Genomic DNA, 25,832 nt, shown 5'->3' on the forward strand with positions numbered 1-25,832 from the left:
AAAATAAATAAAAAATGAGTAATGAGCTCTGCCATCTCTGTGTGTTTGCACACACACAGGGTGGGGCAAAAGTAGGCCTGCAGTTGTGAGTATGTGAAACCGAGTTTTGGCTTGTGCCATTTACTAATTATTGTATCATTTTCCATAGAACAACTGTAAACCTCCTTTTGCCCATCCTGTACGCATGTATGCTGCTTACTAGCAGTGTGGCCTTAGGGTGTTATCTGACGGCTCCATGCCTCGATTTCTTCATCTGTAAAATGGGGACAAGAGTAATTGTGAGAAATAGAGACTGTGGGTGGGTATAAAACTAATCAAAGCGCCTGGCACTGGCAGGCACCTAGCAAATAATACTTGTTACTACGATGATCTCTATGGGTACATCTTTCCCTCTATGTCTTGGTCCATTTTGCCTGTCTCTTTTCCTTTATTTATCTCCTTCCTGGTTTCCTGTCTTTCTTAATTAATGGACCCTAATATAGAATTAAAGCCTATTTTTATCATCTGTTGTTTATTGAAGAGTTTTGTTACCATTTGCAAAAAGTTAAGGTTGAGCCAAACATCTTTGATGTTTCTTTTAACAAATAGTAAACTAATGTTCCATGTTGCATTTAGTCTATTTTTTATTCAGTGTTTCCCCCCCTATGTTTTAGTAGCCTTTAATAAAAGACATATTTTCTACTTCTTTAAGACCTGGCATTACACCAGTGGTTAATTGGGTAACTCTATCCATTCATTCAACCAGCATTTGCCTAAAACCTCCTGCGTGCACCACGATGGGAAAGACACTCGCCTGGAGTGTCTGCTCCAGGGGCCACCGGGGCTGGCAGCAGGGGCACTGACTGTTACACCAAGAATATGTCCACACAGTAGGCCTGGAAGGGGGGAAGTGGTAAATTAAGAAATAAAAGGTGGTTTTGTATTTGATTCTGAGACGCAGGAAGATGATGTAATTTGGCCTTCCAGGGCCACTATACCCCTGACCTTTATTTAAACACATTGTAATGAAGAAACCCGCTCCCCAGACCCACAGGCTAGCCCTGGACAGGAAACAAGCACGAAGTGAGAGCACAGGCAAGCGACAATCAGGAGAAAGAGGAAACGGATGTAGACGAGAGTGGAAGTCTGAAAATAGCCAGAGGAGAAGCCCCAAGCCTGCCGACCTCAGCCTGGGCCCCATGTCCAACACACTAATGAAACCGATCAAATGAGGCCTGGAGCTTGGGGAGCTTTCAGACTGAAAAATGTACCACATGAGAAAGGGGGAAGTTGGTGGCACAGCTCAATTCTGTTGAAACCGTGACCACTGAGCCCAGACAGGAACAGAGAAGTTAGTGGACCCGAGACGCCAGGCCCTGGACTTGGGGAGGGAAGAGGACACCAGGAGAGAGAGGCTAGAATCTAGAAAAATCTGATCAGAAAAGTAAAAAAATTCAGAAGTCAGACCTACAATTGCCCAAAGGCATTCGACAACAAGGATGCCTGAACGAAGTCAGCATTTCTGGTCTCCTGCCTCCCAGAAGTCTCCCACTCGGATTCTGGTGTCTTCTATCGGATGCGTCTGTGGCGGTGAAGCCAAAACAACGGCGGCATTGAGCCATCTTATCTGCTTTGTAGCAGGTGCCCTTGGAGGCAGGGGTGTGGACCCCCGGCCACCTAAGGCGGTGCTTACTTTCTAGGGCTGACATCCTCGGACCACATTGCCCACTGGCCACGTGTGGCTACTTACACTTAAAACAGTAAACAGCGGAATAAAACGTTTTGTCCCTCCACATGTGGCTGCCAGACTGAGACAAGAACAGGTCAGCCATCACAGAAAAGCCCTGGGCGGGGGCCGATGGACTCAGGGCCTGGCTGACCACTGCAACCCACACATGTGCCATGGCAATGGGAAGTGGGTTGGAAAAACAGAAAACTTAACAAGATAGTCTTGCCCAAATCAACTGTCGTTTTGTTTGTGTGTCAGAAAGGCCAACTTCTACGCTAATAAGATAATCAAGCCTAGTGCTTCTTTTCTTGCTATTAGCCTTGCTATTTCTGTCTAATTTCTAAATATCCGACGTCCATGTGTGTGGGTTTACAGGGACAGCCAGGGCCCTGGCTCTTCCTGAGAAGAAGACAGTGATTCTTCAGAGGCCGGAGGGGAGAGGGTCTGTGTGCCCTCACCCTCTGACCTCTGATCCCCCATCTGTCCACCCATCAAAGAAAATGTTCAGACTCTGTCCTTCCCAGCCTTTCCCACCAACTCCCACTTAATTCCGAAAGCAATCTGGAACAGGCGGGAACATGTTCTTTGTTCCCTGACTTCCTCTGTGCCGTCTCTTTGTGTGTCTCCAGGAATTCTCTGGCTGAGCTTCTGGGCAAAATTGGCCTGGGCCACACCCCCCTGAGGGAAACGGCTCTGGGCGTCAGTGCTGGGCCTCTCTCTGCGCTGGAGAGAGAGACAGGAGGACGGCAGAGGGCCAGGAATGCAGGGACAGCGCTGCTCACCTTTCGATGATGTCCAGACGCAGCTGGTGGCCGTATGGCAAGGTGATGAGTTCCAGCCCTGAGCTCACGCCCATGTTCCTCCTCATCTCCTCTGAGACTTCAAGAATCCGAGCGACCTGTCGAGAACACAGTGGAAATACACGGGGTCAGGAAGTTGGCTTGCTGCAAACACGGAGTTAGTGTGTGGAAGGAAATACACTGAGCTGGACAGGGTGGATGCGCTTAACTTGCTGCAGATCTATTTGAGCAACAGCCTTTGAAAAGACAGTTTTAAATGTGATAGTTGGAGGCTTTTAAAAACACATACTGGAATGTAAAACCTGGGAGGAAAGAACCGAAATTGGTCTGCAGAACCTGCAGATTTGGTGTTGCTGGCCTGCCAGCGCACAGAGCCGTTCCTCCAGCTTTTGTGTAAGGCAGGCTGGGTCCCGCTGCGACGTTCCGCTGCGGACAGCACCACGGGCTGCGGCGGATCCCCTGCGTGGGAACGCAGAATTGCGTCCCGTCGGCCCTCTGCTGCATGCCTGGCCGTTCATGTTCTCACTTAGGGGCAGGCTGGCTGCTATTACCCCTAATTACGCCCCTCCGGGCTCTGTAAGTGCATCATACGTCTGGAAACCATTAGAAAAGCGTACAGAGATTTGAAACCCGAAGTCTCCCCCAGAGGGCTTTTCCCTAAAGAAAATCTTTGTTTGTCCAGCCAGCAACCCCCATCTCAATCCCAGTGTGTAATCACACTCATCAGAACCAAGGATTAGCCGGCCTCTTATAGTTATTACATGTGACCTCAAAATGTTGCAGTGGAGCCCGTGCCTCTCTACAAGGGGAACAGTGGCTCAGCAGCACCCTGATGCACTAACAGCGCAACCCGAAACAACGGCCTCACCGCGCCCGGACACATGGCCAGCGCGGGGCAACTCCTCCCTCGCTCTGTAGAGCTGTCCCCCAGTGCAATGATCCTGGGCACATGAACAGTCCAGATGCCTTCGTAATAGGCTCCAAAACACATCTGGAAGTTTAGCTGTTATTATTAACCCTGACCCTTAACATCTGTGGTTGAGCAAGGATCCGCTGTCAGCCCTGGGGAACGAGCCTGTGGGAACCAGCTCTCCAGCAGTGGGGCCCAGAATAGGATGCAGGATTCATACCACGCTCCCGGAGCCTCAGTTTCCCCTTCTCTAACACAACTGCTGAGTTCACCTTTCTCAAGGACTTTGCAAAGGCTCTAATGAGCTCAAAACCCCAAAGAACTGTTTGAAAATACAGGCTGTGAATCATCGGCCGCGTAGAAGGGGGAAGAATTCTGGCTCAGTATCTGGAAAGAGATTTACACCTTGACCATGGCAAGGCAGCCCAGATGTGCACGCCAGCCACCTGCGGTCACACACACGCTGCTTGCTTATTTAGACAGCTGCCCCGACGGAAGCTCCAAACCCAGCACATCTGTGGAGCGCCCTCCAATCCACACACTCTGTGGAGCAAGATTCAGGGCTTGTCATGGATTCGTTTTTGTTCCGGAAGCACCAGCATCCGGAGCGATCCCTGCTCTGACAGAGAAGACTCTGATCTGTTTTCCTTCAGTGTAAACGTTCGAATCCCTGGTCACCTTCCCGGGATTTTACCAGAAAATGCCTATACCCGCTTGCCCTGTGGCTGAGCTATGGGACAAGGGGTCCTGCGCTCACAGTGTAGGGCCTGGACCAGGTGCCCCGGGAGACACCAGGGCCGTGCAGACACAGACACAGACACAGCGGGACAAAGAGTCTCGAGCATTTACTATGAGCTGGACCCGGCAGGCGACCTCAGAGCCCCATGATGGGGTGTCCCAGCCTCCCTCTGCTCTTCAGACCTGAGCCACCCTGTTTCTCTGAACATTGCTTGTTCCTCATGCGCCTGCTGCCGGGGCTGCTGCAGGGACCCAGGGAGCCCGGCGGGGCATGCCTGGCCCTCCTCCCAGCTGCCAAGGGACCATCTGAGCTGCAGTGAGAGCACTGGCTCAGCTCACCATCCCTGCTGCCCTCAGCAGAAGACTGACGGGCACTGTGTCCTCGCAGGCCTGTCTCCCTCACTTAACTGCAACGTGCTTTGAAGACAGCAGCCTGGCGTCAGCCCCGAAGTAGAGACTTCAAAACATGGAAGACCTACCAGGACCTCCCTCACCACCTTCACTGCCCACACAGAGCGAGTCTTCATAAGCCGGCCCCTCCCACCACGGTTCCTGACACCCGAGTTTCTGCATGTGTGTGTCACCTGCCGCCTGGAAGAAGCTATTTGCATTCTTCATCCGGCCAACTCTTATTCAGCCTTCAAAACTCATCTCAGACATCCGCCTGACCCCCTAGCTGCCCCATGCTCAGGGCCCTGCCTCAGAGGCCCCACAGCTCCTGTGCCTTCTCCTACAGAGCACTTCCCACCTGCGTTGTGGTCTGAATTCCTGTCTCACTGTCGCGCCCCCTCTCCCACCGTGACCTGGCCTGGCCCAAGGGAGGCATCTATCAGTCTGAATACGTAACACTGCTGAACAGAATACTTACTTGGCCTCATCCTGGCCAGGCATGGTATGGAGGGTAGTTGGTTTTATTCTCCTCCTTTTATCGGTGGGGAGAGAAAGATCAGGAGAGGGAAAGAGGCAGGATTACATTCAGGCAGCTCATCCCCAGAGGCCACGCTCTTAACTACTGTCCCTCACTTCTCACCACTGCGAAGACAAGTGGGTTGGGGAATGGTTCCGGGTGAGTGAGGTCAGGGCGGTCAGTGCCCATCTGCAGGTGTGGGGGGGGGGGGGGTCTCAGTGGACACCCACCCCAACCCTGGGAGTGGGGTGCAACATTGCTGGGCAGGCAGCCTGGAGGTGCCTTTCTGGGTGTCAGCCTGGGGCTCTGTGCACTGGTGGGAACCAGCTCTCAGGACTCAGGTGCTGCCCAGCACGCTCTGAGCTTTGGGGTGGCCCTGTCTGGCTGCCGCTGCATTTGGGGGGAGTAGTAACGGCCCCTGTTTATTTCCCTCAGAGTCACTGATTGTGCCTGCTTTGTTGGCAAAGCCCTGGTCAATGGCTCCAGGAAGAGGATAAGGAAATGGCGTGGACTCAGGAGGGAGGAAGGAAGACTAAACAGCCTCGCCCTTGGGGAGAGGCAGGCAGGCTCCTGCTCCCGTCTTGGCCAGGGGGGCTCCGTCTTCCAGGGGTGACTGAAGGCAGACCGGGGAACGGTGCCTCACAGGACAAAATGCAAAAGAGAAACGTAACAAGAATAGGGTGGCTGCACGTTCCTTCTGTTGCAAACAGACACAAGGTCTAGTTTCATGGCCGCTGTGGGGAGCCAATATAGGATTAAGCCTCAGACTGACCTGTTGGCAAAGTCAAAAACAAGTCCCAGCTTAGAGGGCACAGTCCTCTTAGCATAATTAGGCTTGACCTTATAATACTCCCTAGATCTTATCTGGGAAGCTAATGGGCTGAGGGAAGTGCAGGAAGTGTAATTATGGTCAAAACAAGTGAAACTCACAAGACTGTGTAACGATGGTAACCACTACCTTGTTTACCTCTGACTATAAAATGGTTGGTGCGGCCTGAGCACCAGTGGAAGTCCTTCCTCTTGAGTTGGACTTAGCCGCCTGGCCCCCCAATATTCCCAAATTATCTCGTGTCTTTTCTCTTTCATTTGTGTGCGGCTCTTCTTTCAGATCCTGAACCCTGAACCACGCGGGACGTGGAGGGAAGCATTTACAACAGCCGCCAAAGTGGGAGAAGGTTCTAGACCCTCCTGCACCAATGCTCAGCATCTCGCCTCCCACGTTACCACCGAGCCCTGCTTGAGGCCACAAGGAAGAGGATTCATTTCCTCCCGGGAACTAGGCAGTTATGTGAATCCAGACCTGTTTCTGCGAGGAGCCTGCTTTCCGGAGAACCTGGACCGGCTCATGCCAGGCTCAGTGCGAGTGACGTACTGGAGCAGGAACTCTAAATCCTCTCACTGTCCAAACAGGTTTAGCTCGCTTTAAAGTGAGAATGTGACCTGGTGATTATCCGACCATGTGTGAGCACTGCCCAGGGACACTCAGCCAACCACGTCAGCAGCCCCGCTCTTCCCGAGCAGCCCCCTCCTGGCTGTCCTCTCAGGGCCCGACGCACGCAGGCCACACACACGCCCCTCCCAGGCCTGTCTGGCTGCCGCTGCATTTGGGGTGACTCCCAGCTGCCAAAGGTCCGCTGAGTGGTCGCTCAGCCCTGTTTTCAGGAAAGCGTTTGTTACCCCAGCACAGCCAGGCAGGGAGGCCTCCTCCCGGCCACGTGAGCCCTCCATCGATTAGGAGCTCCCTGGGGGAGGGGTGCTCAGAGACCACTTCCTGCCATGATTTATGGCCTTCATAAAAGGAAATTTATTTTGGAAAAGCCAGTTCCTACATAGGCCCTGACCTTTGAAGCTAATTGACTTCACGGAGCTACAAACGAGAAAGGGCTGTAACTCTCAGAGAGGCCTTCTCTGTTGCTCAGATGCAAGGACCTGTCCCTTCTGCTGCGGAGCAGGCTGGGCCACCCCAGCCGGAGACACCTGCTTTCTAGAAATCTCTCTCTGAAGGATGAGCCTGCCCTGGGCCACCTCGGAACAAAAGACACCCAGGACGAAAAGACATGCTCCCACTAAGAAATGATGGCGTTGTAAACATATACTTAGGTAGTCACATGGAAGGACAGGCACAGTGTGTTGTTGGTGGGAGACTCAGGGTTTGGAACCGTATGTCCAGACGGTGCCATTTTTGTGGTGAGCGACCAGACCTGCGCGCCATTATTTCCGTGTCTCCGCTTGCAGAGTAAATGTTAGCCAGGGCGATCCCCAGAAAACTGGATTTTGTGTGATTTTCACCTTTTCTCTTCATCTGCATTTTTATTATTTTTCTAAATTGAGCAAGTATTACTTATTTTAAAAAATCAAGGAAACTTTAAAATGTTTATTGGCCTAAAGACCATTTAGTAATATGTGTGTGTGTGTGTGTGTGTGTGTGTGTGTGTGTATAAATAAATAACCAAGCTCTGCTACTTCAGAAACTACACTTTCATCTCCAGCCACTTGCCTTCGGACTTGGCTTTACCAGTTCTGGCAGACTTGAGGCCAGGGGAGAATTTTGAAATCAGCCCCAGCTGGGAGGATGCTGTAGCAGCTCCAGACACCAGCAGGTGTTGGGGAAGGAGGCAGGCCCTGGGCAGCAGCCTGCCATCCCTCTGTCCCAGGTGAATTTTATGAGCTTCCTGCCCGGGCAAAGGTTATCCTGGCCGGTGGCTCCCACCCCTAAAATAAATCCCCACGCTGGTGTGATCTTCAGACTTTTCCTATGAACAAAGCACTTAAACTTTGCGGGGGTGGGGAACGTCCGGCCTGCGGGCCGTATAAAGCCTGAGAAATCATTTGGTCTGGCGCTGCCAAGGCATTAGGGGTGAGTTAATGAAATGTTTGACCAAACAGAGCAGGCTAATTTTTAAGTTGATAATTTTGTATGGCCCTCGAATGATGTTGTAAATATCCAAATATTTACAACATTTTTCCTTGGTAGAAAAAAGGTTCCCCTGACTTAAAGGGTAAGGTGGAGGGAGGCGCAGACAGATGCCCGCTTCCAAATGTGCGAGAGTCAGAACAAACCCCACCCACCCGCCCAGGTCCCTACCTTGCAGTCCTCGCTCAGCATGTGCCGGGCGATGACCTTGGGGTCGTTGCTGGTGAACAGCTCCTTTGCTCGCTTCAGCATCGCTGTCTCCAGGGGCTTGTTCTCAGGCGGAAGGAGCTTCGACACGAAGTCGTTGGGCCTGAAGGAGGAGGCTGTCTCCAGGAGGGGCATCACAAACTCGGCCTCCGCGTCCTGCCCCTGGCCCATCTGCGCCGCTGCCGCTGGTGGCGCCTGAGGCCCGGCCCTGTCATTGTCATCAAGAATCAGGTAGTTGGTGCCAGAGTTCCGGGGACCCGGCGCCCCGTTCTGCTTGGCCTTCAGCAGCTCCACGTAGCTGTCCTGGGCACAGAGGGGCGGCCTCGCTCCCCGGTCACAGCCTGTGGCCGAGGCTGGGTTCAGTTCACAGTAGTTGGCCTCGGAGTGGAGCCAGGTGGATGGAGACGGGGGAGCCTTGAGGAGGGGCGCCTTGCAGGGCTTGGGGGGTGGCTTGGGGCACAGCTGGCTGTCTGAGCCCCTCAGCGCCTCCCCTGCCCTGGCGTCCGAGGAGACCCTCCGAGCCACTGCCGGGCTCAGGGTGGGCTCACTGCCCGTCCTGAAAACCGGGGAGTTTGGGCAGGGGCTTGTGTCCACACCCGAGGATTGAGGGGGCATCTTACAGCCTGTGGAGGGTAAGACAGGGTCAGAAAAGGCTCAGCTGCGGGGAGAACACACAACAAACAAAACTAGAGTGACGGCGCCCCTGCTCTCAATTCATGCCCTTGGCCATGAATCTTCATCCTCAATAGATAACTCAGTGTGACCACCCATGTCCAGTCTAGAGAAGTCTAGGGCAGTGGTCGGCAAACTGGCTCAGCAAACTGCGGCTCGCGAGCCACATGCGGCTCTTTGGCCCCTTGAGTGTGGCTCTTCCACAAAATACCGACTTTTGCGCATGGGCCACGAAGTTACCATCGCACTGTACATGCGCGCCCGCACGTGATATTTTGTGGTATTTTGTGGATGAGCCACACTCAAGGGGCCAAAGAGCCGCATGTGGCTCGCGAGCCGCAGTTTGCCGACCACGGGTCTAGGGCATTCTGAGGGCAAAGTTGGCCCGACCCCACACTTCTGGGGTAATTTAAATCCCAGGGACTGCCGACAGCTGGGCTGTCACAGAAAGTTAGGACAGGCGGAGCAGAAAAATACATGGACTCTGGCAGTGAGTCAGTTAATTGTGCCCTAAAAACACAAGTCTTCAGCCATAGAGCACACACCGCTCTGATCACTCTCAGCACCAGGGTGGGCCCAGCCTGCTCTGAGGGAGAGCTAGAGGCCCACTGGGAAGGGGGAGAAAGACGGTGCAACAGCCCACACCGAAGGAGTTTAAGGAGCATTAGGAAAATCACCAAGTGGTCCCAAGGAAGGTCAGGTATAAAAAGAATGAAAAACAATCCCATGGCCACTAATATGACTGCTTACTGGGTTTCCCCACATCCCACACCTTCGCACGCTTCTGGCTGCGAAAGGAGAACGGAGAGGAAGAGGGGCTGCTGGACAGCTGCTCCACCACGAACCCCGGGACCAGCCCACCCCCTCTGTCCTGGGAGCGGACCACAGAGGCGCACTGGTCATGAAGACCCATGTTCGCGCATGGACTTCGAGTCAGAAAACCTGAGTTCAGATGCTGGCATATCCGCTTACCTGACAGATGCCTCTGGACAAGTCACTTAACCTCTGTGCCTCAGTTTCCTCAGCCTCGAAAAGGGACTACCTTGTTATGAGGCTCAAAAGGTAGTACATAAAGCACCCAGCTCAGTGACTCGCATCCGGATATAGTCCTACAAACCTCTGCAGGCAGAGCCCTAGGTCTTTCCCAAAGGAGGTGACCAGATGGAGCAGAAAAACAGCCTGAAGGGAATCAGGGGAACACTGTCACGCGCCCCCCCCCTCCCCCCGACATTCCCAGTGACCTACCAATCGGCAGGTAGCTCTCCGACTGGTGGGCTTTGAGGGATAAGGCTCTTCTGTCCTGCATGTGATCCAGGCAGGCAGGCTGGCTGCCGCTCTTCTCTTTATTTCTGGAGCAAAAGACAAGCCCGGCAGAAACCTATCATTAAGTCATAGAGTCTTTATGCAACACCGCGGAATGACTGCTCAGAACAAGAGTGCCTCCGCATACCCCAACAGGCCAGGAATGTCTGCGGGTGAGAGCACTGCTGATGGGGCGATTATGACATGACTGTGCCGTGGGCTCCATCCCGCAGCCCCACCACCCGGCCAGCCAGTCCGGGAGGCCTCCCCTGGGCCTTTCCAATCAGTTGATCAGAGCAGGGTAAAAGTTTCAGAATATTCTCAGGAAAACCTGATACACTGAAATGTGCACTTTTTACAGAGCCTAACATTCTTACCAGGAGCAACGACTTGTTTAATTACCTGCCGTTCCCCCATGACATTAACAGGGTCACCATTTCCATTTCAGTGTAAACCTCAGGTCCCCCAAATACTCCACAGGCCCGCCTGGGGGCCGTCACACCCACAGCCACCTCCCTCGGGCTCGGGCTGGGGTGGCAGCTGGGAGGCGCAGAGCGCAGGCCCACAGGGGAGAGGTGGGCTAGAACTACCACCCGGTTAGCCAGCATTCTCCAGGCCTTTGCCAATTCAGGTGGGAATGTCTCCAGCACCGAGGAACAGAACCTCCTTTTTGCTAGAAGAGAAAGCACTGTACAAGTTGTAATGACCTTTCCTCGGCCCTCCTACAAGCTTATGTTACAGAAGTCGCAACGTTTTTCCTACCTTTTCAAGCACCAAAGAAAAAAAAAACATCAAATTTTAAAAAAACCACCACCCAAAATTCCCAGCAACAGAGAAATTCCAGCAACCCCTCAGAGATAAGGCAGGGCAGAGGGCAAATTCCAAAAGGCAACGGCTTCTGAAAAGTGATACTTAAGCAGTGATCACCGCGACAGTCAGACTCCGCTGGCCAGACACCAAGCTGGAATGCAACCTGGCTGGGCACACACCTTTGCCCAGGTGGCGGCCCGCCAGCCAACCAGCGGCCAGAGTCAGGGACGCGCAGGAGCGCTGGGGGTGGGGAGGCGGGCAGGACGCTGGTCATTACTGACGTTGAGCCTGCCCCACCCCCACGGTTAGATACTTCTGCGCCCGCTGCCTGTGCCCAGAGGTGACAAAACTTCGGAGCTCTGCTTTCCAAGGGCGATCAGGAGGTGCTCTGCTAGGCCTGTCTCGTTCATGTAGAGACTCTCCCACAGTCTTACTTCCATTTCTTATCTTAAAAAAATAATATATTTTAAATCCCGGTCTCTAAAGGCGGACCAGGGGCCCTCCTCCCAGAGCCAGACTCAGCGGGGCTTCTGTGTGTTGACAACGTCCCTCTGGCCCTGTCATGGCATTAACTCCCTGCTCGTCAGCTGAAGAATTCCCAGAAGAAACAAGAAAAGAATACCCAGCCCTTGAACATTTTAAGGGATCTCAAGTCTAGTCTTATTACTATGGAAAGGAGAATTTCTAAATACCTTAGATAAAAGTTCCTCCTCCCTGCCCTGGCCGGGTGGCTCGGTTGGTTGGAGCATCATCCCGTACACCAAAACAGCTGCGGGTTCAATTCCCAGTCAGGGCACATTCTTAGGTTGCGGGTTTGATCCCAGTCAGGGTGTGTAGCGGAGGCAACCGATTGATGTTTCTCTCCTCTCTCTCCTTTTCTCTCTCTCTAAAACCAATGAAAAATATGTTGGGTGAGAATTTTTTTAAAAAGTTCTCCCTCCCTTCCTGCAACTGCCCTCAGTCTTACATTCTACTTCCCTCCAGAAATAATAATCATTATGATTAACGCTCACCAAGCACTCATTATGTGCTGTTATAAGCACTCTGCATACTGAAACCCATTGAACCCTCACAAGCCCCATCTTCCCAGTGAAGAAAGTGAGGCCCAGAGCAGGCAAGCAGCTTGCCCAGGGCTCACCAGGTGAGAGAGAGGTGGACCAGCATTTGCGTCCAGGCAGGGGTGGGGGTGGGGGTGGGCACAGCCAGATCCTGACTGACATCTACTAGAGCTTCCTAGTAGCACAGCTGTACTTTGTATTACTCAGAATCCTGTATTTTACTTCTGAATTTTTGAGTTCAGGAAATTACTGTTTATGACATTTTTTTTCCTGGTCCATCTGATGACTATCTTTCCAAGGAGGGTGAGCTCCTTGTCTGCCTAACTCAGCCCAGACATGGCCTGAGGGCCCCTCCGCGATTCCCGACACCCCCGGAGGCCCTGACCCACCTGAGCAGGTTTCCTCTGAGCAAGCTTGGCTCGCGGGCCTGGACGCTGCCCGTGTTGAGACTCAGCCTCTTGGCCACGTCTGGCCTTCCCTCCACGAGGCTGCCCTCCCGGGCCAGGCCAGGGGAGGTGCCGTAGCGCTCCTCCAGGCACCGCAGGGGCACCGTCCTGTTGATGGGCTGGAAGATGATGGCTCCGCTCTGCTGGGAGATGGGCTGGCGGTTGCCCACGTAGCTGCGCACCAGGCCGGGGATGGAGTCGAAGCTCTCCCTCTCAAACTGGTACTGCACGCGGCTGTAGGCCTCGCTGAGCCGAAGGACTGTCTGCTGGATCTTGAAGTGATGGGCGAGGTTCTTCCACTGACAGGTCAGAACAAAGTTTCCGGGGCTGGACAGAGAGTCTCGAACCAGGAAGTCGCCATCTCGCTGCACGAGGTTTTCTGACACCTTGTGTGGGGGAGGGGGGGACAAAATCGTGAGTGAGGAGCAGGAAAGCAGGGCAAGCTTACGTTCCTTTTAGAAGCTGTATTTCTCCCCCTTCTTTGGGTCAACAGAAGACAATGCCATGCTGTCTCTACTCCCTCAGTTGGCTCTTGACTTTTCAAATGTCTAATTCTTAGAAGACCCAGTCACTCATGCTGGCCACCCAGTACGTGCCGAGTACTGCTGTAGGCACCGGGTTTACCGCAGTGAATGAAGCAGACTGGAGTCCCCACCGCATGGAGCTTCTATCCTGAGCAGAGAGCTTTTTTTTAATGAGGATGAACAAGCAAAGGGTATGGTATGTCCGATGTCGTAAAGTGAAGGACAAAGTAAACTGGGAGATGAGGGCCTGGGAGGGGACAGGGGGATCGCTGTCACGAGGTGGCGCATGATCAGTTCCCAATTGAGTTGGTGCCAAAGTTAAATGACGTGGTTGCTGAGGAAGGGGGCTTGGCCAGGAAAGGTTTTAAGGAGGAGGTAGGAGCCCAGCTGGTCTGGAGGCTAGCGCAAATTTGGATGGATGCAAAGGCAGTGCTCCAGGTGGGGCTCAGCATGAGCATAGGGTGGGGCTAGAAAGGGGCAAGGGTGCTTGGAGGAGGAAATGATGGGGCTGGAGCAAAGGATCTGTGAAATGGGTGGGCAGGACTGGGCTTGGACATGACCCCGGCCAGATGGAGGGCCTGGAACAAAGTTGGGAGGAATGTACATCTGCATACATAATATATGCAAAGCACTCGTACAATGGAACACAGTATTTGATAAAAAATCGTTAACTATGAGGATGCTGACGTTTATAGAAAAAGGAGAATGTATACTGTGGTGCGGCATGAGCATTCCGGTAGGCAGTCGGCCCCGGTTTGCATTCTGGCTCCGCTGTGTGACTCTGGACAAGTTACCCAATCTCTCTGTGGCTCGGTTATGTGCTCTGAAAAGCAGGGATCATGTGACTATAGAGCGGCAGTAAAAATGTAAAGGAGTAGAGTGTTAGCTATAACTATCATTATTATTGTTACAGTGTCCAGTTATGCAATCTGGAATGATTTAGAGCTGAAAATTTACACTCATGGCAAGTGGAAACAAATTTTATGATTGAGATAGGGAGAAGCATGGCCGTGACAGTCATAGATTTTATAAACTTTGATAATTTTTCCAGGCCATTCCAACATTTGATCAGTTAGCTTAGAACAGCATGTTACCATGGTTACTTTAAAGTTGCATGTTTGCCTTAAAAATATTTTTTGTCACCCCCAAAATTTCCATTTCTTGGAATTGAGCCTGAGGAAATAATTATAGTTGTGAACATAGCAGTTATCTTAAAGGATGTTGGTCAGCATGCCCAATAAGTAATGGTGCATGTGTACAATGAAAATACACACAATGTAGAATGGTATAGGAGAAGATCTGATAGTTGGAGAAAATTCCCAGGGTATGTCATTAAGTGGAGAAAGTGGGCTTCCAAAAAGTATATGTGGTGTGATGTCATCCTTGATTTAGAAAAGTCTGGGAGGATTTATATCAAACTGTTCACAGTGGTTATCTCCAGGGGGGAGAATTATGGGGTGAGGGGGTAATTTTCTTCTTTTTTTGCTCCCTGTATTTTCTACAATCAAATTTAAACTTAAAAAAAGAGAAAAAGTTAGACTAAGGATTATTCCTTTGATAATGCCGAGAAATCTGCTTCATTAAAAAAATAACTCATGCCATGATGCCCTTCCCCTCACCCCCACCCACTTGTTTCCTGTCATATTGTCTTGGGTAAATGACTGGCCGGGTCAGGTTGTAATAAAAGCCCAAGGAAAATTCTGGACCTTGATTCTGTACTTATTTTATTTTTCACTTTTATTATTAAACAAACAAAACCCTATTATTTATGGCTATCGCTCAAACAGCCATCACACAAAGTACATTCCAGGCCACGAATCTGTGATCACTGATATGGTTCCTCTTCTCCCCCATCCCCGGGCCAGGGGGTCGGGCAACGCACAGGGGGCACTGTTGCTCTGCGCCGCTGCCTCAATGACATCCCTCTCTTTATCGGAAATTAAGCCACTGCCTTAGAAAGGAAGCAGGCTCCACAGGGCATGAGGCTGCAGGCAGCCAGCCAATAGTTCAATCATCGGAACCGCAGCCCGGCCTTGTACTTCTCAGGTACCGCCCCGCGGCGGCTGCCTCCTGCCTGCCCCGTGTTTGCCGACCACAGAACACCTGCCTTTTCCGCATCCACTCACTGGGCGTGAGGAAGTGTACTTTGGTTTTCTGACCTTCGCTTTTTCCAAGGTGTCCTTAGAGGCAAGGCAGGCCTAAGTTAAGCCACTGCAGGCCATTTGATAGTATTTGTTTTTGCCTAAACTGGGGCTCGCGCCTACACGGCCTTGGTGCATGGCCCTGCAGGGTCATCGGTTTGGGCACTGTTTGAGGACGGCTGGGTGTGTGCTGGCAGGGAGGAGGCAGGTACCTGTCGGGGGATGCGGCCGTGGTACCAGGCGTGGCTGCGCAGGTCCTCACTGCTCAGCAGCAGCTCCTCCTCCAGCTCCTTCTTCAGCCTCTCAGGGGTTCTGTCCATGACGTGCCTCTCCTTGGAGAACTGCAACACAGTGTCAACAGTGACCTCCCCGCCCTGCCCACGCCCGCCAGGCCAGGCCAGCTGGTGACGACTGCCCGCCTTATGGTTGGCTGCTCTGCTGATCAAACCAGTATATGCCCAGAGCCCTGTCCAGGTAGGGGAGCCTGGATAATGATTACAATTGGCTGTGACCTTTCATTTCTCTGGCTGTAAGTGTGCAGTAAAATGTCTACCTGTACATGGGGACTGTGATAGGAGAGACGGCCACGCTGTCAGTCCACTCAGGTAGCAGTTAAAAATGTGGGGAGCTGGGCAGGGGCACCAGAGAGAGATGTGCGGGCCTGAGGCACAGGGAGGCCACAGAGAGCTTCCTCGGTGCTGTCCTGGGAGCCGAAGCCGGGAAGGACAGCCGTCCCCAGCTGGCTGGTGGTGACAGCTCTGGATTCGCTGCTACCGGCAAATCCAGGCCAGGAATGGAGTCTGCCTTAGAAACTTTCAGAGCAACCGGACAGAGTAATTCTATGTTTCTTGAATCTAATAATAGAAGTCTAAGTTTATATTCTGTGTGCCTTTTTAATTTCGTTTTCCTAATATTGTATTTTTAAGTCAGATTGGAAGTTGAAACTTTAAACCAAAACAGACAACTGGTCCTTCACCTTAGAGTTCGAGGCTCTGCTCTAGGTCATCCCACGGCGGCCAGGGCAGGAGGCCGGGGTGGGCAACACTGGCTTCCAGTTTAACTTAGAAACCACACCCACTTATGACCTGTGAACTGCACTTGGACACCTGCCCGGTTCCCAGAAAAACCAGGCTCAGGGACGGCTGGCTGAAGGTCATGGGAGCAGGAAAAGGCTGTGTCCTTGTGTTTTCCCAAGATCCCCTGCTTGGCCTCAAAAGCCCTAAGGAGCTAGCAAGCTATCCTTATCACACTGCTCTGTCCCTTAGCGGCGACAGAGCCCCAGATGCTTGTCCACCAAAGAAAATGAAAACAGACAGGCTTTCCCAGCTGGATTCTTATCCTGGTCTTTCTGGGCATGTGAGCCCATGAAGGCATTGGCTTCAGAATGACTCAGGGGCCACTTTCCAGGTGGGGCTCTGGCTTACTAATTGTTTACTTCTCCCTCCTCCTCTTCCCCACCATTGTTCTTTCAGTGCAGGCATGGGAGGGTTTGATAAGCTGAATTCACATTAGAGAGGCTGCCATGGGCTGCCCGATGCCGCAGGAGTTAGCAGTGCTGTGGGACCCTGCCTGCTCGGACCACTGATTACGCGCAGGTGTTCCTGAAGGCAGCTCGCTGGAGAGACTTGAGTGTAGAATGTAGACTGTCAACTGGGCCACATCTACTGTTAGTTTATTGTCAGTCTTGCTCCCACTAGATTTTAAGTTTCACAAGAGCAGAGACCCACGTGCCTTCTTCCCAGCTACCCCCAAGCAATGCCTGAATGTATTAGGCCCTCCGTCCTCTCTGAATGAACAAATATGCCAAGATGAGGAACCTCTATGACTTTTCTTAGTTATGAAGATTCTCCTCTTCTCTCTCCAATGACCTGAAGCCCTCTTTTGGCTGGGCATGTTGACACATAGCTAACGGATGACATCTTCAGTCTCCCTCTCTCACAGGGAGATGTGATGACTAAGCTCTGGCCGAGGAAGGGTCAGCTGCAGTGTTGGTGGGACATCTTAGCTGAGCCGTCACGGCGGGAGCTGCAACACCATCCTGGACCCTGAGGAGCAAGCCACGCCCTAGGGGAGCACAAGGCATAGGCTAGCGGGTCCCTCACACTGAGGGGTCAATATCCCAGCCCCGGAGTGCCAGCCTCCAGGTCTTCCATGTGGTCGCCTGTCTTGTTTAAGCCTGTTATTTTGGGTGTTCCTGTCACTGGCAGCTGAACTAAATCCCAAGGCTACTGTGACCCTGGCCCCTATTTAGCCACCCTGACAGTCTGTGTGCCCAGCCTAAATCCCTCGTGCTGCGTCCTTGGTCAGAGCTCTGACATAGAGATCAGTGGAGCCTATCCTCCATGCAGCCCTCAGTGAAAGTGTTCCCTCTGTATTTCTCCGTCTTCTCTTTCCTCTCTGATAGCCAACAACCAGATTGCTTCTCACTGCCCCACCCACTCGTTCTTTCCCAGCATCTCTCACAAACTGTAAGGGGTTTTTTGTTGTGAATCCTCACCCGAGGATATTTTTCCTCTTTTTCTTTAGAGACAGTGGAAGGGAGGGGGAGAGACCAACATCAATGTGAGAGAGACATAACGATTGGTTGCCTCCCACACGTGCCCCAACCAGGACTGGGGATCGAGCCTGCAACGGAGGTACATGCCCTTGACCAGAACCAAACCCAGGACCCTTCAGTCTGCAGGCCAATGCTCTATCCACTGAGCCAAACTGGCTAGGGCCATAAGTTTTTGTTTTTTTAGCATTTTATGTGCAATAATCTTTCACTCCAGTTTTTAAGATAATACTGTTTTATACTTGCTACCAAAAATATAAAGTCAGCTATCTTATTACTTCTGTCCTAACTCCTTAGAGGAAAATCCACAATTACTGTTCTCTCCCTGTAGACTCTGTAGATGGGGCACTACAGGAAAGTACACGGAGAGGAGAGAAGAGACCAGTAAGACTGACCTTCCCAAATAATTCAGGAGGGAAGACCAGACTTCAAAAAATACACCCTTGCCCAGCCGGCGTGGCTCAGTGGTTAAGTGCTGACCTATGTACCAGGAGGTCACGGTTTGATTCCCAGTCAGGGCATGTGCCTGGGTTGTGGGCTCATTCCCCAGTGTGGGGCGTGCAGGAGGCAGCCAATCAATGATTCTCTCTCATCATTGATGTTTCTATCTCTCTCTCTCCCTCTCCCTTCCTCTCTGAAATCAATATATATATTGATCATATATATATATATGATCAATATATATATTGATCATATATATATGATCATATATATATAAATATATATATATAAATATATATATTTATTTATATATATATATATATATATATATATATATATATCCTTAATCTCTTGCATAAATTGTGAAAACTTAGAAGGTTATACAATTGCTCAAGTTGTATCTGAAAGAGAAGGGAGGGGAAGATACAGGGAGATGAAGAGGAAGAGAGGGGAGAGGAGAGAGTGGGGAGGAGGGAGGAAGGGAGGGAAGGAGGGAGACAGCCCCAGAGCACAGGAGCAATTGCAAAGAGCTCTTCATTTCCAGCCAGTGGGGGCTGGCTCTACCGCATTAAAAACCAGCTGGGTCGGCTGCTGGGCGCTTCTGCCTCAGCAGGTGATGTGGGCACTTTCAAACTGAAGAAGGCAATTCAAAATTCAGCCACAGGTGGTCATGCTCATTAAACAGTGGTTTAATGTGGTTCCTTTGGGAATGGATGCCTGCTAGAACTTTCACTCACTGTTTAATCACATATACTAATGCAACTTTTATTATTTTCCCAGTGCCCATGTTCTATGAGGCCTTGACCTTGCCAACTATGATTTTGCTGCTATAGATAAGTACTTTGATGGGCTGTCAATCCCATGGTTGGTGAGGGGTGACGGTTGGTGAGGGGTGACCATCCACCGTATTAGAAAATCTGACAAAATGTACCCACTGTGATTGATATTTGTGCTCCCTGGGGACCAGGAATGAGATTCCTGCTTCATGGAACGGGTCACACATTTGATCAAATTCTGTTGGTTTTCCCCAAACAACCAAACTTTTGCTAACAGTGACCCTTCCACTTACCTGCTGCCCTCTGGGAGGAATCTGATTTTCTCCCAGAGATGCAGCCATTTCAGTCATGGCCTAGACTAGTTTGAGATCTTTTGGACCATGAAGTAAATTCTAGCAATTAGAAGTAACACAATAGCTCCTCTGCCTTCGGCAACGGTTTTATTCACCTGTGTGATCATCCGTGTCCTCTGAAATTCCGATTCTACTCATGCCAAAGCCTCCTCCCGCCCGTCCTTAGGCTACCTTCTGCGGCAAGGGTAGGAGAGAGGTTTTCACTGACGTAATATTCACGTGCATTGTTATTATATGCGTAGCCCAGAATTAAGCAGGAGAAGCGACAGAATAAGAGGCAGGACTCAACACTCCAACAGCTTCCAATCTTGGGACAATAAAGAGGACACAAGCACATCATGCAGATCCGGTCCGGTTCCCATAGCCTTTCCTCCCAGCTCACACTTCCCCACGCTTTCACACTGCTTTCTGTAGACATCTTCTGGATTCAATGGGCCTCAGAGACTGGCTGGACCCAAATCATTCTCCATTCCTCTGTCGGCATGGGGCAGTGGGCATCTGGGACAGGGGGCACCGTGACACCCAGAGCAAGTTTAATACAGCTGTGCTCCCTCAGAAAATTTACACCGAATGGACATGCACACTCACTGGCCTTTTGGAATTTATGTTCTTCAACTACCAGACAGAGAGAGACAGCAAGACAACTCAAGAAGAATCAACCTTTCACCCAAATGCCCTCCATGGTACCAATGACCACATTAAAGTAACAACTTTTCTCCAAACTCAAATTCTCTATTTGCCCCTAAATTTGAACGTCATTCCTAGAAGGCGAGTCTGATTCCTTGTTTCAGAGTTTCCCATCGTGAGGGGAGTAGGTCACAGTGAGGGGAGGACGGAGACAGGGTGGGTTTGCTGCCCCAGCACGGGCTGCACCCTACACAGCAGCTGAGGCACAACCTCTGGAGGAAGGGAAGTTGCTGGGCTTTGGATCAAGAACGCTCTGCCCACAGGTCTTGCCAGGTTCATTCGGGGACCAAATCCACCCACAGCCACCATGAGAGAGAGATGCAGGCAAGACCCACATCTCCTACTCCAAGGCTTGCCTGAATTTGATCCACCAGAAATTTGGGAACGGCCCTTTGGGGTGGGGTGTAAGAAAAGGTGCTATGTATATAAATGAAGTAATAAGCATACCTTGAGCAGGAAAGAAAAGAAGAAAGGGAGGGAGGGAGAGAGGGCAAGAGGGTAACTATGTACCATGGTTGCCCACTCGCATGGCTCCCAGTATCTTGGGCTGATGAAGGGAAATTGGTAACTTGGGTAAATGTGGACGAGGCCCACACTGTCACACCAAGTTGAAGGTTAGTTAGGAAATTCATAAGTTGCTGTAATTGTTGCTTTTCATGGCAATCGGAGTCTAGCTACACCTTTCCCATGGCCAGCTGTGCTGTTACAGCCATTGCCATTAGTGTTTAAGAGCATGGCCAGCCCACCCCTCCACCCCCACAGGCACGGTGCCGCTGAGTGTCTGAGTGACTTTGGACAAATGAGTTCACCTCTCTGTGAAGCCTCAGGCCCCTGCCTGCAAAACGGGCATCATGTTATGTGCTGAGATGTTACTAAGGGTGAAATGGGTCCGTGGCTGCCAAGCACTGAGGACATCCCTGGCACGTAGCCCGCACTGTTAACTGTTATTACAGGCTTGTATCAGACTGCTGCTCACCTGGCTACACACATGAACAGCTCGTGTTCCGGGTGTTTGGTGCGATGCGTGGAGGCACAGGGGGCCCTGCTGGCAGGGAAGTAGCTCAGGAGAGCAGCCTGGCACGTGTATCGGTGCCCGCTGGCTGCCTCGTAGAGGTCTCCTCAATCCTCTCCAGGACCTTGCTGCCGCCTGCCCCAGACCTCTGGTTCAGTGACAAGGCCAGGACGGGTCCTAGCTTGCCAACGTTGGCCAGCTCAAAAGATCATGCTTATCTCTCTGAATCTGGAATGAGCATCTCTGCAGTCCCGTGTGGCCCCCAGCAAGTCGGGTCTTGACAGGCAGGAAGAGCCGGAGCCCAGGAAATGGTTGGGAAACACATGCTAGAGGCTCAGAGCCAACTCAGGAACGTGCTGGGAACTTCGATGCACACAGAAAGCCACGTTCCAACAGTCCTCCCAGGAAGTAAGCTGCTCTAGCCTGGGAGGAAGGGGCTGCGTGACAGTAGAGCCTGCATTTCAAATCAGGCACAACAATGGGGCCCGAATTCATGGGAGGTTAGTGCTCCTAAGTCCGGGAGGAGGGAGGGAGCGCACGGAGCATCTGTGGGAAAGCCCAGAGGAGGCTGCGCACACTCATTTGCATGTTGGAGACAGTTGAGGGGATTAGAAAAAGATGGCATCTGCATTATAATTAATATTGATTTTATTCTGTTCCTCCAGGAAGAAAAGCTTCCCAGTTCCCACAGAATTTTAAATCGTGCACATCACCAGCAAAGACCCAGTCCCCAGGCCCAGGAGTTGGGGGGGTGCAGGCAGAAAGAGAAAGGCTTGGGGGGGAAGGGCAATCAGGACTAAGCAATTAGCCAGCCATGGGGCCTCCAGCCGGGATGACAGCTCTGGTCCCTACCCTCACGGAGAGCAAGCGCGTCTGGAAAGACCACACACAGAGGAACAGCTCATCCATCCCTGAGCTGGGGAAACACACTGCCTGGATCTCATCCCTGCCTCCAGCTCTGCAGCCTGAGCAGCTCACTCACTTCTTTGCCATTTTGCTTTCTCTTGTAGCAGAAGAGAAAATCCCTGTGGCCTCTCCCCTGGGGGGTGGGGCAGGGAGTAGAGAGGAGAGATGAGGAATCAGGGTTAGCCTTGAGGATAACCCTTGAGAACAGGAAGGGTATTTGGCATATATGAGGTCAGAGGAGCTGGGCTTGGCTGGACGGAGGTTCTGGTTGGGGAGGAGAGGGTGGAGGCACACAGGAGTACGACAGTGTGTGTGCGCGCACGTGCATGTGATATATATATCTCAGCCCTCCTCCCACAGGAGAGCTCCACACTTTCTCCAAGCCCGTGATTCAGACTCCACCTTCTTGGTTATTAGTGGTTGACCTGGGTAAGGGCCCCTGACCCAAGCTGGTCCAGTCACAGTTCTTTCTGGGATCTTTCTCAGTGGGACGGAGTAAAAAAGACACTCCACCCACTCTGCTTACAATGTCATGAGACCTGAACTATGCAGGTTGCTTCACCTCTTGTTCCCTGCCAGAATGTGCTGAGGGAATGAAGTCAGAATGCCGAGAGAAGGAGGAAGAGATGGAGTGTCTGGTGGCACGCACATGGCTGAGCCCCAGCTGATTACATCAACCAGTACATTCCCCTTGTGGCCTAAGCTGGTCTGCACTGGACTCCTGTCACTTGTGACCGAAACTGCGCTCTGAGGGGTAGACGTTCACGCTCCAGAGAGAGAGAACTGGAAATCTCTGCCTGGTTACTGGGTGATCACTTACTCCATAAGTTATATAAATGTCTAATCACTATGTGGCACACCTGAAACTAACAGAATATTGCATGTCAACTGTAACTGACAAACAATTGTTTTAAAGAAGAAAAGAAAAGAAAAAAGAAAAGAAAAGAAAAGAAAAGAAAAGAAAAGAAAAGAAAAGAAAAGAAAAGAAAAGAAAAGGAAATCTCTGTCCGGGAAGGCAGCAGGTACATAAAAGATGCGTTCAGACAGATCAATCTCACCGCAGTGAGCGGAATGGGCTGGCTGGAGGTGGGGCTGCCGACACAAGGCCAGTTCGGAGTCTTTTGCGAGGTGCTGAAATCTCCATCCCCAGTCCTTTGGGTTGGTGTCGAGGTACGAATAAACCAGAATCCACTTCAGAGCTTGGATGTCAGTGTGGATGAATGGAACTCATCTTCTCTGCCAAGCCTGTTCCTCCCTCTTCTGCTTTCCCCGAACGTCTGTAGTAGCCTCCTCACAATGTCCTCACCCCCATTTCTGGCCTGCAACCCGCCACCTGCAATGCACAGTTATCCTGCCCTCCTGGCTCAGACACTCACGGGGTGCCTCAGCTAGGCTGACAGGAGGCCCAGAGTCTTTCCCAGCGTTCCTGCAAACACGTGAATGGGCTTCGTATGCCTGGTTCCCACTCTCCCAGACCTGGTCCACGGGGGACACAAACCCCCAGCCTGCCATATCCTCCCAGATCCCTGAGCTTTGAACACATTTCTCGGGGCCCAGTGAGCTGAACCCCTGTCCTTGCCATATACTGACATCTCATATAGGAATTCAGGTCTGAATCTGAGAGGAGGACCAGACAGGAGAGGGCCATGGACCCCCAGAAATAACTGGTGAGGGAGCCGAGCAAGGTTCTGTCATTCTGCAGTGGTGGCCATGAGTCAGCAGATTTGGGTCTTTTACCTTTTCAAGCCTTTATTTGGGCCCATGGGTTGCTGAGGTGCAGGGAAATATTGGTTATGTTCTGAAGGGCTCACAGTCACCCACACATAAAACCCAAAGCCTTCATAAGGCTTCTCTATCTGGTCCTGAGCTCCAATCCTAATGCACACGACACGGAACCCCGATGGCAGGGACCTCCCACAGCTCCCTGAACACACTGTCCCTGTGTCCCTCCTTCATGCCTCCGTCGCATGGTCCAGCAGACAGAGTGACACACCTGCTGAGGTGTCAACTGTGCAGCCTGGCTGGGGCCTAGGCTGGGGAACAGGGAGAGAACAGAGGGGAGGGTGAGGCAGGCAGGGGCCTCGAAGACCACAATAAATTAGTTGGGTTTTATCTGAGGGGGCAGGGAACCCACCAACAGACTCTACACAGTGGGCAATGCGTCTGCTGCCACAAGCTCTTTGAGGACAGAGGCCATGTCTTTGGCTCCCAGAGTCCAGCTCGGAGTCCAGCACACAGCAGGTGCCCAGCAAACACTTACTGACCAGAACCAAGCTTGCCTTCCCCCGTCCATGTGGCAGCTTCCCTGTCAATGGGTGGGAAGAAGGTTGGTCAAGAACAGGTGGCCTTGGCTAACTTTCTAGTCTCCTCTTGTTTCTTTATGCACCGAGGGATAGCAGTACCCACATCCTGGGAGTCCTGACTTAATGCACAGAAAGCACCTGGCACACAGTAGGCACTCGCTTGGAACCATGTGGAATTTGAACCCCTTTACAAAGATGACGCCCAGCCACAAAAATTGCTTCACTAAATTTTTTTTTTAAGATTATAAAATCTATTAAAAGGTGTTAAGAGATCTCTGGCCTTTGATCATTTAGTTTTGATGGAATAAAACTAGAAGTTGGAACAATCAATTTCTACTTAGGCATAAATTTGTTTATTCTGTTCCTTTCAGTTCAAACTCACTAGTTCTTGGGGATGTGAGTAGCACTAAATGGTTCCATCTGTGCAGGGTGACATTGACCACCTGTAAGAAGGCACTGTCCCTGGGTGGCAAGCACTTTGCATGCATCTGTCTCAACATTCACCAGTACACGTGGTCACAGTTAGCTCCAGCTGACTCCCACGCCCCCAGCACACGGGTGACAGAGTCGCAGTGTGAGAGCGCAAGAAAGTTTCACGTCTTTCACAGGCTCAGAGGCCCTAGTATGGGGATTAGTTGTCCTTCAGGGCCTTGGGGGCTTAGTCAATATGTTTTTTCTTTTAATCCTTAAAAAAAATTTTTTTTTCAATTATAGTTGGCATTCGATATTATTTTATACTTGGGGCCCGGTGCACGAATTCATGTATGGGTGGGGTCCCTTGGCCTGGCCGGGGCAATTGGGGCCTATCGGGGCCGTTTAGCCCAGTCCTGATTGGGGCCAATCAGGGCCGGTCAGCCAGGGGGAGGGACCACTGAAGGTTGGCAGGCTGTGGGAGGTTGGCTGTGGGAGCGCACTGACCACCAGGGGGCAGCTCCTGGATTGAGCATCTGCCCTCTGGTGGTCAGTGTGTCATCATAGCGACTGGTCAACCGGTCAAGTAGTCAACTGGTTGTAACAGTCACTTAGGCTTTTATATATATAGATTAGTTTTGGGTGTATAGCATAGTGGTTTGGCAATCATATACTTTACAAAGTGTTGTCCCCAATATTTCTAGTACCCACCTGGCACCATATATAGTTATTACAATACTAGAGGGCCAGTGCACGGAATTCATGCACCAGTGGGGTCCCTTGGCCTTGCCTGCGGGGATTGGGCTAAAACCACTCTCTGACATCCCCCGAGGGGTCCTGGACTACAAGGGGGCGTTTCTCAGGTGACGCACCCCGGAATCGGGCTCCCTCCTCTCTGGTTCTGGATGCATCACCCAAGAACCGCAGCTGCCAAGTCACTGCAGCTTGGCAGCTCCTGCGTTGAGTGTCTGCCCCCTGGTGGTCAGTGCGCATCACAGCTACCAGTCAGATGGTCACTTAGGCTTTTATATATATAGAATAGAGGCCCGTGCACAAAAATTTGTGCACTCAGGAGGGGGGGGGGTCCCCCAGCCCGGCCTGTGCCCTCTCGCAATCTGGGACCCCTCGGGAGATAACGACCTGCTGGTTTAGGCCTGCTCCCCGGTGGCAGAGGGCAGGCCCAATCCCTAGGTGCAGCTCCTGAGTGGGGCTCAGAGCAGGGCCGATTGGGGAGTTGGGGCGCCGCCCCGTC

At 51.7% G+C, this 25,832-nt stretch overlaps 1 protein-coding gene across 3 annotated transcripts in view; it reads right to left on the minus strand.

Annotated features, from left to right (window-relative positions):
- The window catches only part of BCAR3 (BCAR3, NSP family adaptor protein), a 52,702-nt gene that overhangs the window by 13,078 nt on the left and 13,792 nt on the right, over positions 1–25,832 (minus strand). For 2 of the 3 annotated variants that reach the window (XM_006093202.3, XM_023757676.1), the window contains exons 2-6: positions 15,350–15,478; positions 12,416–12,858; positions 10,102–10,205; positions 8,149–8,807; positions 2,491–2,606 (exon numbers count right to left, since the gene is read on the minus strand). In XM_006093202.3, the coding sequence (XP_006093264.1) occupies positions 2,491–2,606; positions 8,149–8,807; positions 10,102–10,205; positions 12,416–12,858; positions 15,350–15,478 (1,451 nt within the window). Of the gene's footprint in view, positions 1–2,490; positions 2,607–8,148; positions 8,808–10,101; positions 10,206–12,415; positions 12,859–15,349; positions 15,479–22,924; positions 23,347–25,832 lie in introns of those variants that run through there. The other variant, XM_023757675.1, reaches the window with a different exon arrangement.

This window comes from Myotis lucifugus, unplaced genomic scaffold (assembly GCF_000147115.1).
Source record: "Myotis lucifugus unplaced genomic scaffold, Myoluc2.0 scaffold_110, whole genome shotgun sequence".
In the NCBI taxonomy this organism is placed as follows: Eukaryota; Metazoa; Chordata; class Mammalia; order Chiroptera; family Vespertilionidae; genus Myotis; species Myotis lucifugus.